The sequence below is a fragment of the Arachis hypogaea genome, chromosome 3 (assembly GCF_003086295.3).
Source record: "Arachis hypogaea cultivar Tifrunner chromosome 3, arahy.Tifrunner.gnm2.J5K5, whole genome shotgun sequence".
In the NCBI taxonomy this organism is placed as follows: Eukaryota; Viridiplantae; Streptophyta; class Magnoliopsida; order Fabales; family Fabaceae; genus Arachis; species Arachis hypogaea.
The window spans coordinates 127,757,337-127,771,807 of record NC_092038.1 but is presented as its reverse complement, the minus strand read 5'-3'; the positions used below and the strand labels follow the sequence as shown (position 1 = coordinate 127,771,807).

At 37.7% G+C, this 14,471-nt stretch overlaps 1 protein-coding gene across 1 annotated transcript; it reads left to right on the top strand.

Annotated features, from left to right (window-relative positions):
- The first annotated feature begins 12,519 nt into the window (after nucleotides 1–12,519).
- On the top strand, nucleotides 12,520–14,155 carry LOC112791455 (uncharacterized). Its single transcript, XM_025834305.3, has 4 exons — nucleotides 12,520–12,976; nucleotides 13,217–13,457; nucleotides 13,541–13,661; nucleotides 13,765–14,155. The coding sequence occupies exons 1-4, from the start codon at nucleotides 12,567–12,569 to the stop codon at nucleotides 13,956–13,958; spliced, it is 966 nt and encodes a 321-aa protein (XP_025690090.2). The 5' UTR covers nucleotides 12,520–12,566; the 3' UTR covers nucleotides 13,959–14,155.
- Nucleotides 14,156–14,471: the final 316 nt, after the last annotated feature.

Here is a 14,471-nt window from a genome sequence, read left to right as displayed (position 1 = left end):
AATTAGATAACTCAAGAGTCACTAATTACTCTACCTAGGCCAAGAGGAACAAAACCTACACTAAAACCCAACCAAGCATTTCATCAAACACTTGGAAGGCATAAAAGAAAAGCATAGCAAATTTAGAATATAACTACAATTATTGCAAAGAATCAACAACAACAATCAAGGAGATCACGATTATCATGAATTACCTCAAATTGCATTATTGGAAGAAAACAAAGGAACAACAATATATCCAAAAACAAAGTGAAGAATTACAATTATCAAAGCACATAACTAGGAAGAGAGAGATGAGAAGATTAAGAATTGATAAAAGAAAATTGAATCAAAGCATGAATTAAATCTAGATCTAAGAAGAGAGATTAACCTAAACCTAATCCTAATCCTAGAGAGAAGTGAGAGTTTCTCTCTCTAGAAACTACTTCTAAAACTAAACTATCTATCTAATGATTCCCTAATTGGTTTATGGGTGTGAATGTGTGTCAATCCCCTTCAATCCTCGGCTATTATATGCATTTTGGCGCCAAAGTTGGTTGCTGAAAACCTTCCAAAATCGCCAGGCACGTGTTACATTAATGAGGTCATGTGCCACCATCGGCGCGTGAGCGCACGGTACGCGTGCGCGTCCTTGGCCTGTTTCGCAATGTGCGCGCGAGCGCCTTGTGCGCGTACACGTGCTTGGTCGAGATCAATTCTTTGGCTTTTTGTGCTTCCCTCCACTTGTATGCTTCTTTCCTTGCTTCCTTTGATCCATGCCTAGCCTATTTCAACCTGAGATTACTAACAAACACATCAAGGCATCTTATGGAATCAAAGAGAAACTAGAATTCATCAAAATAAGGCTCAAAAAGCATGTTTTTACACTTAAGCACGAATATGGGAGAGATAACAAAACCATGCTAATTCATAGGCTAAATGTGACAAAAGGTTATCAAGACACTCTAAATTTAATACAAAACAAACCGTCAAATTGGGATTTGTCACACACTATGCTGCATCAGATCTGGGCAGCGCTTATAGTAATAACTGTACTTGTGGCAATCAGAGCATGCTCTCTTCTTCCTCCAAGAAGACTGACGTTAGGATTTTTGCTAGTAAAGAATTTATAAAAATATTCGTGTTGTAGATATAGCTTCTAAACTAACAGAAATTCCTTCGTACAAAAGTTTTGGTTGTCACAAGTAACAACCCTCTTTAAAATTGATAACCGAGTATTTAAACCTCGGGTCGTCTTCTCAAGGAATTGCAGGGAGGTATGTTCTTATTATTGGTTATGAGTTTGTAAATTGGGGTTTTGGAGTTTGGGCAATGGGCACAAGCATATTTAAATGACAAGTAAAATAAAATAATAATAACTGTAAAATAAACCTTTGGCAAGGTATAAGAACTGGAAGTCCTATCCTAGTTATCCTTATCAATTGTGATGAGAATTGGATTTTTCTCCCACTTTGTTAACCTCTAACTATGAAGGTAAGTTAAGTGGATGAATTAATTTTGATTCCTCAGGTCCTAGTCTTTCCTTGGGAAAAGTCAGAGTTATTGGAACTTGAATTAATGAAATGAAGAAATCCAATTTTCAATCAACAATGAGTTTGATAATTCAAGAGTCACCAATTATTTAACCAAAGCCAAAACGGAAAACTATCTAAATTAAATAAAAAGCATTCATAAATAAAACAATTATAAACTGAAATATCTCAAATAACATTAATTAAGAAAATCAATCTAAACATAGAACATTGAAAATAAATAAATACAAAGAACATTAAACCTAAGATTGAGAGTCACTCCTAAAACTAAGAGAAGTCCTAAATCCTAATCCTAAGAGAGAGGAGAGAACCTCTCTCACTAAAAACTACATCTAAAACTAAAATTGTGAATTATTAGAGCATGATCATGAATGGATGCATTCCCCCACTTTATAGCCTCTAATTTGTATTCTCTGGGCCGAAAACTGGGTCAGAAACAGCCCATAAGTCACTTCCAGTGCTTTCTGGTCCGTACAGGTCGCGACCAAGTGACGCGGAGGCGTCGCCCACGCGGTCGCGCGGGTTGAAGTTCGCAGATGCGACGCGTCCGCGTGAATCACGCGTTCGCGTCGCCTAGCGTCAGGACAACTATGGCATATTATATTTCAAATCAAAGACCCGGACGTTAGCTTTCCAACGCAACTGGAACCGCATCGTTTGGACTTCTGTAGCTAAAGTTATAGCCGTTTGAGTGCGAAGAGGTCAGGCTGGACAACTTAGCAGTTTCTCCAACTTATTGTATTCCTTCCATTTTTGCATTCTTCCTTTCCATCCTCTGAGCTATTCCTACCCTATAATATCTGAAAACACTTAACACACATATCAAGGCATCTAATGGTAATAAGAGAGGATTAATAATAAGCAAATATAAGATCAAAGAAGCATGTTTTCAATCATAGCACAAAATCAGGAAGAAAAATGTAAAACATGGGAATAGTATGAATAAGTAGGTAAAGAGTTGATAAAAACCACTTAATTGAGCACAAGATAAACCATAAATAGTGGTTTATCAACCTCTCCACACTTAAACAATAGCATGTCCTCATGCTTAGCTCAAGAGAAACTATAAAGAGATGAAGAGGAATGATAGAATGTATGAGATGCAACTTATGAATGCGACTAAATGCAAAATGTTTCTACCTACTTGGTTAAAAATAAATAAGTTCTCCAAGACAAATATGAATCAAATTCCACTAATTCAAATCACAGAATAAAAATCAAGTAAACTTGTAAGAAGATAGCTAATGAAAGCAGGGAACATAGAATCAAGCATTGAACCCTCACTGGAAGTGTATGTCACTCTAATCTCTCAAGTGTATAGGGTTATTCACTCTACTCTTCTCTAGTCATGCTTTCTAAACCTTGTTCTTCATCTAACCAATCAACAAATATTTAATGTACCAATGCAAACATCATGAGGTCTTTTCAAGGTTGTAATGGGGCTGAGGTAAAGGTAAGGATATATGTATGGCCAAGTGAGCTTTATAAATTGAATCTTTAATTATCCTAAGCTTTCACCTAACATACATATACTCTATATAACTCTAGTTCATGCCTAGCTACCCAAAATTCCCACTTTTACATCACATACTCATGTATCAACTTTTTTTCTTTTTAATTTATCACATGTGCATTGATTTTTCATTAACTTAATATTGGGGTAATTTTGTCCCCTTATTTATTTATTTATATTATATATATATATAATTTTTTTCTTTTTTTTTTGAATCATAAAAGCAAACATAACTTATCAATGCACATGGATTCTCCATTATTTTTTTATTTTGGTTTTTCATGAGTAGGTTCCCAAATTCCCAATATTCAAATAGATTAGAGACATGATACATTCCCTTATTAACCCATGTTCCCACAGTTTTTTCCACACTTAGTTGATGCACAATCTCTATCTTAAGTTAACCAAAGATTCAATTAGGATATTACTTTTTTTTTTCTTCTTAAGGCTAGTGATGTGGTAAAATACAGAACAAATGGGGATTAAAAGGCTCAAAGTGGCTGACAAGGGTGATTTAAAGGGTAGGCTTATTTGGGATAAGTGAGCTAAAATCAAACAATGGCCTCAATCATATGCAAGCACGTAAATATACTAAATAATGGACATATAGAATGGAACAAAGCAAAGATTTGTAATCATAGAGAAGAAAACACACAAGAATAAAATATTATGGTTAAATAATATAACCATACAATTAAGCTCAAATCTTACAGGTTGTGTGTTCTAGCTTTTACCTATGTTCCAAATAAAACTTCAAACAAATTTAACAAAAATTTTCAATTTAAATTAGTGAAATACTATAGAAATTTCTTGAAAAATAAAATATTACTTCAACCAAGTAGTAACTAAATGCACAAAATCAAACAAACATGCAAATGCAACAATTAACAAATTAACATTGGTGTTAAGAAGGGATTAACTAACCCGCGGAGATTGGTATCGACCTCCCCACACTTAAAGATTGCACCGTCCTCGGTGCATGCTGAGATGTGCATGTGGATGGGGGTTGTGATTCCTCAGCTGGTGCTCTCTTTGTTCCTTTCTTTGCCGGTGGTTTGGGAGTAGCTTTCTCTGTACCCTTCTTGGTGGCCATCCTGAAAAGGGAAAAAAAAGTAACAAGTAAAGCTAGGGGATCCAGCAAGGAAGAGAGCGGGAAAGGTGGTAATCAATGCACAGTAAAGAAGAATGATGTTAACACATGATCATGACTACATGTGAAAAGTCATCAATGGAAATATAGTAAGTGCATGTGATGACAGTTAAATGCAAGATGTTTATTGGCATGCTGGCAAAGGCATGAGTAGCATAGATCAAGCATTCAATGTCCAAGTTGGATTACCAAGACTACCAAACTAATAATATGTTTGTAAAAACAATTATATTTAAATAATAAAATAGAGAAAGGGTTATGTGAAAAGCAGGCATTTAGAGTAGTAGATTTTAAAAAAATCTAAAAATAGTGCAAAATGCCATATGGGCGTTTTCACAAACACATAGCATGCATGTTAAATAAGGTATGGAAAATATTAATTAGAACATGCAAGCACCCTTATAATAATATATAATTGTTTAAACAAATCCAAAATAATCCATAAGCAAAATATGGGAAATAATGACCCAGATAAATTTCCAACACCAATTAAAAGAAAAAAGAAGAAAAAGAAAGGAAGGAAGAAAGAAATAAGAAGGGAAAGAAAAGATTTAGATTTGGGGGAGAAAAGAGAAGATATCTTGGCTGATCTGGATAAGCTGTGCGGCGCAAACGACGCGAACGCGTGAGTGATGCGTTCGCGCGGTTGGCGCTATTGTCAAGTGACGCGGCCGCGTGCGGCGTGAGTGATTTCGTGCTACAGGCGCGAGGGCAGCCACGCGCTCGCGCAACTTTCTGTTCAAAATCTTATTTTGCCAAAAATCTGGATGACGCGGTCGCGTGGGTGACGCGATCGTGAGGATGGCCATTTTTGAAAGACGACGCGGCCGCGTGGGGCACGCGTTCGCGTGGGAGGGCTTGGGCTTCTAGCACGAGTCCAACCCAATTCCAGCACAACTTTCAGCCATGCACCTTTTTGACGTCGATTTTCATGGCACGCGGCCGCATGGGTGACGCGGTCGTGTGGAAGGCCAAAGTTCCACATGACGCGGTCGCGTGAGCGACGCGGTGGCGTGGGGTCAAATTATGCTAAAGGCGCACCTCCAGCCACGCTCTCGCGTGACTCTCTGTTCAATTCTTTTCTTCCCAACGCACTAGTGCGCGGACGCGTCAGCGACGCTGCCGCGTCGCGTGCGTGTTTTTCCATTTTTTAATGCAATATGCATATGAAAATGCAGTGCTTAATGTGAATGCTATGCATGATTCCAGGTTCAATAAAATAAAATAAATCTCAAAAACAAACAAAACTAAATAAAATTAAAATTGCAAAATGAATGATCATACCATGGTGGGTTGTCTCCCACCTAGCACTTTTAGTTATAGTCCTTAAGTTGGACATTTGATGAGCTTCCTGCTAGGGTGGCTTGTGCTTGTATTGATCCAGGAATCCCCACCAATGTTTGTACTTCCAATAGCCTCTGGGATCCCAAACTAGGCGCAGAAAGCCTTCAAGCAAGTTAAAGCAAGTGACAAAGCCCCAAGAGTGGTGATTGGTAGAATGGATTCCGGGGTCCCAGACCTTGCCTTTGCACCCGTCTTTTGGTTGAGCAATATTGTTCCATCCGGGTGGCAAGCAGTCTGAATTCTCACGTAAGCGGCCAAACAACTTCCTAGACCTATTCAGTTGAGCTTTACACCAACCTTTGCGTTTAAACTTTGAGCTTCCAACCATGATGAACCTTGCAGGACAATTCTTACCACTGGCCATCTTCCTCTTACTCTTAATGTCACAAAGAGCTCTAAGTTGGCCATCCGTCTCAAGTAGCCCATATTCAAGTGGAATTAGAAAGCTAAGGGATATGAATTTTACCCACTTGAATGTTGTGAAGGATGATGGCAACTTAGGGGGTATTTTTAATGAAATTGCAAGCTCCACTCCCTTGTGCTCTTCTCTGATAACTACCACCTCTTTGCAAGCTTCTTCAATTTCAATCTCTTCCTCTTGGTAGCTTTCTTCCAATTCAATCTCCTCTTCATTGCTTACCAAGGGCATAGGAGGTTGTGCTTCTTCTTCTTGAATCTCCATCTCTTGATCAACCTCTTCAAAGTCTTTAGCTATGATATGCCTTGGAGGTTGTACACCCTCCTCAACATCAATTGCAACCGTCTTGGAAGGAGGCTCTATGTCTTGACTTTCCCATGGAGGTTCAGCATCTCCTAAGTCTTCAACCACTTCTTCCTCTGCAACTATTATGGCTTCCTCTACTTGTTCCAATACAAAGCCATGTTCCTCGTTGTCCACCGAAGTTTCTAGTGTCTCCTTCATGCTTTGCTCTTCTTTTGATTCTCCACATGTAGCCATGGGATTTCTTTGAGTGCTCAGATATTGGGAAGCTATTATATTTACGAACTCGCCTACGGAGGCCGTGAAATTTAGCACACTCTTATTCATACTTTCTTGCCTTTGAAGAATAACACGAAGTCTGTCATCCATTGGAGGTTGGGGTGGATGTGAGGATTCTTTAGTTGGGAGAGAGGGTTCATAATAGGAATGTGGTTCATCTTGATAATGATATAGAGATGGTGAACATTGAGGTGGTGGTTCATGAGAGTAGTTGTGTTGGAAAGGTGGTGGTTCTGTGTATGGTTCATTTGGCTCATAAGGTGGTTGGTATGGTGGATACGGGTTAGGGTCATATGGTGGTGTTTGGTTGTAGTTGGCTTGTGAGTGTGGTGGTCCAAAGTTGTGTTGAGGAGGAGGGGGTTCATAGGCATATGGTGGGTCTTGTTGGTAGTCCAAAGAGTGCTCACCATAGCCATTGCCTTGATATGCATCACAGAATGGTTGTTGATAGTCCATTGGAGGTGGTTGTTGCCATGAGGGTTGATCAAATCCTTGTGGCTCCTCCCATCTTTGATTGTTCCAACCATGGTGCATGTTGTCATTATAATCTCCTCTTCCTGCAACATAATTATAACCAGACTCATAGCCAAAGGGGTGAGAGTTCATAGTAGTGAGAGATAACAAAAACTAACGAAAAAGGAAAAAAATTTTAAAAAAATATTTACAATAACCAATAATAAGGCACACGTTTGCAATTCCCCGGCAACGGCGCCATTTTGGCGTTAGGATTTTTTCTAGTAAAGAATTTATAAAAATATTCGCGTTGTAGATATAGCTTCTAAACTAACAAAAATCCCTTCGTACAAAAGTTTTGGTTGTCACAAGTAACAACCCTCTTTAAAATTGATAACCGAGTATTTAAACCTCAGGTCGTCTTCTCAACAAATTGCAGGGAGGTATGTTCTTATTATTGGTTATGAGTTTGTAAGTTGGGGTTTTGGAGTTTGGGCAATGGGCACAAGCATATTTAAATGACAAGTAAAATAAAATAATAATAACTGTAAAATAAACCTTTGGTAAGGTATAAGAACTGGAAGTCCTATCCTAGTTGTCCTTATCAATTGTGATGAGAATTAGATTTTTCTCCCACTTTGTTAACCTCTAACTATGAAGGTAAGTTAAGTGGATGAATTAATTTTGATTCCTCAGGTCCTAGCCTTTCCATGGGAAAAGTCAGAGTTAGAACTTGAATTAATGAAATGAAGAAATCCAATTTTCAATCAACAATGAGTTTGATAACTCAAAAGTCACCAATTATTTAACCAAAGCCAAAACGGGAAACTATCTAAATTAAATAAAAAGCATTCATAAATAAAACAATCATAAACTGAAATATCTCAAATAATATTAATTAAGAAAATCAATCTAAATATGGAACATTGAAAATAAATAAATACAAAGAACATTGAATCTGGGATTGAGAGTCACTCCTAAAACTAAGAGAAGTCCTAAATCCTAATCCTAAGAGAGAGGAGAGAACCTCTCTCACTAAAAACTACATCTAAAACTAAAATTGTGAATTACCAGAGCATGATCATGAATGGATGCATTCCCCCACTTTATAGCCTCTAATCTGTATTCTCTGGGCCGAAAACTAGGTTAGAAACAGCCCAAAAGTCACTTCCAGCGTTTTCTGGTCCCTACAGGTCGCGGCCAAGTGACGCGGAGGCGTCGCCCACGCGGCCGCGTGGGTTGAAGTTCGCAAATGTGACGCGTCTGCGTGAATCACGCGTTCGCGTCGCCTAGAGTCAGGGCAACTATGGCATATTATATATCAAATCGAAGCCCCGAACGTTAGCTTTCCAACGCAACTAGAACCGCGTCGTTTGGACCTCTATAGCTAAAGTTATAGCCGTTTGAGTGCGAAGAGGTCAGGCTAGACAACTTAGCAGTTTCTCCAACTTATTGTATTCCTTCCATTTTTGCATTCTTCCTTTCCATCCTCTGAGCCATTCCTGCCCTATAATATCTGAAAACACTTAACACACATATCAAGGCATCTAATGGTAATAAGAGAGGATTAATAATAAGCAAATATAAGATCAAAGAAGCATGTTTTCAATCATAGCACAAAATCAGGAAGGAAAATGTAAAACATGCGACTAGTATGAATAAGTGGGTAAAGAGTTGATAAAAACCACTCAATTGAGCACAAGATAAACCATAAAATAATGGTTTATCAAAGACCTCTTGGAAGGGGCACCTTTGCTTTTGACAACAAATGGATCATTGATGCCTTCTATGTTAACATTAGGAGTTGACTTGCCTTGTTTGCGTGACTACAAGCGGATAACTAACTTCACAAGTTCAGACTAGACTTCGTCAAAGTCTACAAGATCCTTGTAAGCAATATCACACAGCTTGTTGCAATTCGATGCCAATGCACCAACTCGAAACTTTAACACCCTTTCGACGTCATCATTCACGGGCATTTCTGTGCTAATAAATTCGTTCTTTGCATTCTTTGTCCACCTTTTGTAGATCAACGAATTTGGAAATTCAAGTATGTTTTCAAACTTCATGGCATAGAAAACATGACTACAGGAAATACCACGTGATTCAAACAGCTTGCACGAGCACGAGAACAGATTCTTACTTCTATCGACTTCCACCCGTCGATCTTTGGCCGGGTCTCTGAGAGCAGTCACACTGAACTCTACCTTGTCCAAGGTTGTGCTTAGTACCTTGATGTTCAAAGCCCCTGCCCTCTTAATCTCATTACGAATTTCCTTAAAATGTTTTGAGTGAAATAATATTATACAGATCTTTTATATACCTCCAACGAGGTAATCATCACTGGCTCTAAGCACTAAGACTTAAAGTCAGCTATTAATTCATTGTTTCTATACTCCTTTAAGGCCCTATCCAAGTTGTGCATGAAGTCAATGAGGGTGTTCTTACGATTAATATAAAACCTGGTGAGAGAATTTATACCTTCGCACTGTGACGTCGTTTTTATGTAACCGAAAAACTTATCCCGGAGGAAACAATGGGACCACATCGCATGAGTTTCGTACGTTTTTCCATCCAGGTACTCTCAACAAGATTGTACTTATCCAAAATCGCTGCCCATCTCCGATCAAAGTCTCTGTGGTCGTTATTGTCGTATATAAGACCCTTAAAATTGCGTAGAAAATTTAAATTCTTTATATTTTCACATGCATTTCTCTGCAAATGCCATCCGCATAACTGATGGGTCGCATCAGGAAGAACATTCTTGATTGCATCTCGCATGGCAAGGTCTCTGTCCGTTATTACTGCTTTAGGACTTTTCCCACTCATCGCTTCAACAAAGGTTTCCAACAACCACTTATACGTCTCTGTGATTTCGTCGGATAGTAGGTCGGAGCCGAAGATAACAGTCTGCCTGTGATGATTGCATCCAGAGAAAATGACCAAAGGCTTGTTGTATTTATTCTTCTTGTAGGTTGAATCAAAGGCAACAATATCTCCAAAACAGTGATAGTCGATAATTGACTGCCCATCTGCCCAAAAAATATGCTCGAGCCTTTCGTCACTAGTGAACGTATACTTTCCAAAGAACAGCAGATCGTTGTTTGACTTGCCAATCAAATAGTTTATTGCCGCATTGGCATCCCCGTTTTTAACTTTTGACCGACGATAACAATCAGTGTGGTTGTACAAATGTTTGCGTGTGAAGCCAGCATGATGATATCCACCCTTCTAGAACGCAATATAACCCATAATATGGCAGGTCTTGACACCAAAATTATGAAGATTTTTCACTTGGATTTTATCAATGACAGTGAGACGACGATTGGCCAGAACCAGATGCGCAAATTGTGGTGGCGTCAGATCGTGATTGTGAGATTTCACAAAACATGATACCTTCCATCCACCGCAGCCGTAGTCAAGCTTTACCCTAAGCCGAGCTGGACACTTGGTTCACCTTAGTGACCTTGCCTCCCTTGATCTATCATCCAGATCAAGATACCTCATATTCCTCCAACCCTCTTTGTTGCAAATAAGTTGCCTACTAATGATTTTATCTTGATTATCCCTAACCACGTCGTCCTTCCTCATTACAAATCCATGCCAACAAGAATAAGCGTTATAAAATTGGCAAGCTTCATCCTCTGTCCTAAACTCCAGGTTCCAAATATCCTCCACCATTAAATCCGCTATTCTTTTTACACCACAAACTTCTTCACTCTTGCTAGTAGAATCCAGCGAATCCACATCGTCGTCTTCAGCATCATCTTCTGCATTCGGTTGATAATCGAAATCATCACCCAAATTATTATTAGAATCATTCTTCACATCATCCTCGTTTCTTGACATAATTTTACCCCTGCTAAAATCCAGGTTGGTTAACCAAAATGTGAATAAACAGAACCAATGACAACAACTGCATAAAGCTAACTTAAACTCCTTAAAAAAAACTACAGTCACCGGAACCAAGGCTCTTAACCTAAGCCAACTGTTTAAGAGTCCAGTATAACGTTTTAATTTCAATGCCCCAAACCTAGCCACAGCATACAACTGGCAAATGTGAATTAAAATCCTAATTTCAGAATCTAAACCCAACACCATAAACAGAGCAATGTTTAAAAGATAGATACTTCCATTAAAATTAAAATTAAACTAACCTCCATTATTAAAAAAAATTGAAACGGAGATACCTTGATGACAACCAAAGCTTGAAATCCAATGAGTAAAGAACTGAACTTCTGAAGGGAGACAATCTTAATTAAGCACACGCACGTGATTCGTAGCCGGCTGAGAAATGGGGGTGGTAAACCCCTTCCACCTGCAACAGCTTGTTCGCGATCAGATGTAAACCTACTAGGTACACAAAATTCACAACATGCAAGCACACAGAGGTCATCCTTCGGCGTCATCTAAGTCGATGCCGGAGCCTAGCCGATGGAAACAAGTTCCAATTATGGCTCCCGCAATCACAGAGTTTCAGTGATGGCTCCCGCAACCATAGATAATAGAATGAACCTGTGGTTGAAGTGAAGAATAGAAAACGAAGAGGGTTGGGTCAGTGGTTGTGTGCCTAGATCCTGGAGTTGAATAACGTGTTGGAGAGTATAGAACGAAAGCCAAAAAATGAGGGTTGGGTGACTAATGGCTGTGTGTCTTCTTTTTCTCAGAAATGCATGTTGAACTTGAGGAACAAAAGAAGGGTTTGAGGAACAAAAGAACGATTTTTTGTGTTAAAAAGTCAATTTAGAGTGTAGAAATTTTAATTGTAAATTTTTTCCAATACATTATACAGTATTAATATATAACAACTACTCATACATTACAATGTAGTATATTCATGCTATACATTCATTATGAGCTTTGACTTTTACAGTACATCAATTAATGAACTTTTAAAAACTTTTCTTGATCAATGGTTGTGATGATGACACATAAGTAAGAGTAACTTACCCACAAAATTAGCATAAGTTTAAAAGAAATCACCTAATATTAAACTCAAAATATTATTCAAAATGACTGCTAATTATTGCAAAATAAAGAGATTTACAAGCGTTTTTTCCCCCAAATATAACAACTCAACAAAATAATTCTGTAGAGACATCAGACATGCATACTATTTCTTTCTTTTTCTTCTTCTCTTTTGATTGGTTCAAGTAGAATAAAGTTAAGTTACTACTATGGCTTTTCTATTATAAGCAATTAAGCATATCCATTTTCGGCAACATTTTCTATCTTGAATCTTCTAATTATAATGTATTTACTTTATTTATCTTGATTTGGATAAAATTGCCACCTTGACACAATCTCTCTCTGCCCCTCTATATATAATTAAACTAAACACCATTGAATGACTCTCACTCTCCGTTTTCAAAGGTGTCATCGTTAAATCTCATTCTCTAGTGTCTTCTCTATCTGCAGCTATCTTCATTACTCATTTTGGTAATGCTTTTTTCTTTCACTCTTTCTCCTTCCTCCTCTCTCTACATTTACTATTGGTTTCTTCATTATTCATGTGTACACTTCATTGTTCATTATTATCTAAATTAAGATAAATCTCTGAGATAATTATATCTCATGATCTACTTTCTGTTTCTGCAGTTAATTGGTTTGTTGATATTGGTGCATTTCATTGAGAAGGTGTATTCACTCCTTAGAGGAAAGAAAAAAGAGAAAAATGTGGTGACATTGTTGGAGTCTGATACTAACAATAAAAGTAGTATTAATATTAACAATTTTAATTACAATCATAATAATATTCCTCAGTTGAAGGCAAGGATGTTGGCTATTTTCAAAAGAAGTTTGGTTGATCCACCAAAAGAGCTCAACAGCCCTGCTTCAATGGATTCATCCACAAACTCTATGCTTCCCAATGAGATCCTTCACCATTTCATGTCATGTGATCCTTCCAATGCTTTCTCCATGAATTTTGGAAATGATGCTCTTCTTGCTTATTCCCCATCAAAAAAGCCATCAGTTCATCATGGGTATGCATACACCTATCACTCAATATTCAAAATTGTTAGAAACTAGTGAACTAAATTTATAAAAGAAAGAAACCCATTTTGTGAAAGGATTGGATCTAAAATTTCTGACCAATATTTATGTTCTCTGTGTATGCATATATTATTAAGAATGCTATTTACACATCAAAGCAAAAAAGAAAGAAACATTATATTATATTGACTATTGAGATTGTATTTCTGATAGAAAGGTTTGTGACACAGAATGTTTTGTGGTTTGGACAATATATACTGTGCATTCATGGGAGGTCTGAACAACCTAAGCCAGCTCATAAAACAGTATAGACTATCAAAGGGAAGCAATGATGCCATGTTTACAATTGAAGCTTATAGGACACTACGTGATAGGGGTCCATACCCTGCTGATCAGGTTCTCAAAGAGCTTGATGGCAGTTTTGCATTTGTCATATATGATGACAAGAATGGAACAATTTTTGTTGCATCAGTAAGGACCCACCACCATTTTCTGAATATCCATCTATAATGCACCCAAATTAAATAATGTGTTTGTTTATGTTGTTGGAGCAGGATTCAAATGGAGATATTGGACTCTTCTGGGGCATTGCAGCTGATGGATCTGTGGTTATTTCTGATAGCAAGGAGCTTATTAAAGCAAGCTGTGCTAAATCATTTGCACCATTTCCCTCTGGTTGGTATAATATGTTGAAATCAAGAGTTGTTGTATTCTACTTTGCACATACATGTGTGGAACAATAATTAATGTATGTATTTGGAATGGTGCATGCATGCAGGGTGCATGTTTCACAGTGGGCATGGACTGATGAGTTATGAGCATCCAAATAGGAAGCTGAAGGCAATGCCAAGGGTTGACAGTGAGGGGATCATGTGTGGGGCCACTTTCCTCGTTGACTCCCAATCAAGGAAGTCTATCATGCCACGTGTTGGAAGTGAAGCCAACTGGGCTGTCTGGGGCCCACAAGCCTAATTATTATTAATTAACCAATATAATCCAATACTCTTCTTCTTTTTAGGCAAACATGTGTTTGAATTTGGTACTTTGCAGCATGATTCTGGTGTTACATTTTCTTTAGATGGTAGATTTCTCAATTTGAACGAGCAGCTACGAAAATGCATATATTAAAAGAATCAATAGTATATATAAAGCAGTATTTCTACTTGTTATTCTGAATACAATTACTAACAAAGATTGAAACCCCTATTTAAATCCTTATTTAAAGCTATTCAGCTTAAAGAGAAATAGCAGTAAGAAAAAGAGAAAAATGAGGTTCCACATCAGCAACGTTTAAATGGCACTTTGCCAAGGAATTAACGGAAATGTATGTGGAGTTTATGGGATTTAGTTGGTCATTTATTAGAATGAGAAACTAAAATTTCAAAGGAAGTTTTAGGTATTTACTCAATTGAAAAATGCTCCTTTTCTATGAACTTCGTGTTACGTTAGTTTCTACTATGACATTTTTTTCTTTCTTCAACAAAA

Coding starts and splice junctions, on each gene's coding strand:
- LOC112791455 (XM_025834305.3), top strand. CDS start 12,567: ATGATCTACTTTCTGTTTCTGCAGTTAATTGGTTTGTTGATATTGGTG. Junction 12,977..13,216: donor AAGCCATCAGTTCATCATGG/GTATGCATACAC, acceptor TTTGTGACACAG/AATGTTTTGTGGTTTGGACA. Junction 13,662..13,764: donor ATTTGCACCATTTCCCTCTG/GTTGGTATAATA, acceptor GCATGCATGCAG/GGTGCATGTTTCACAGTGGG.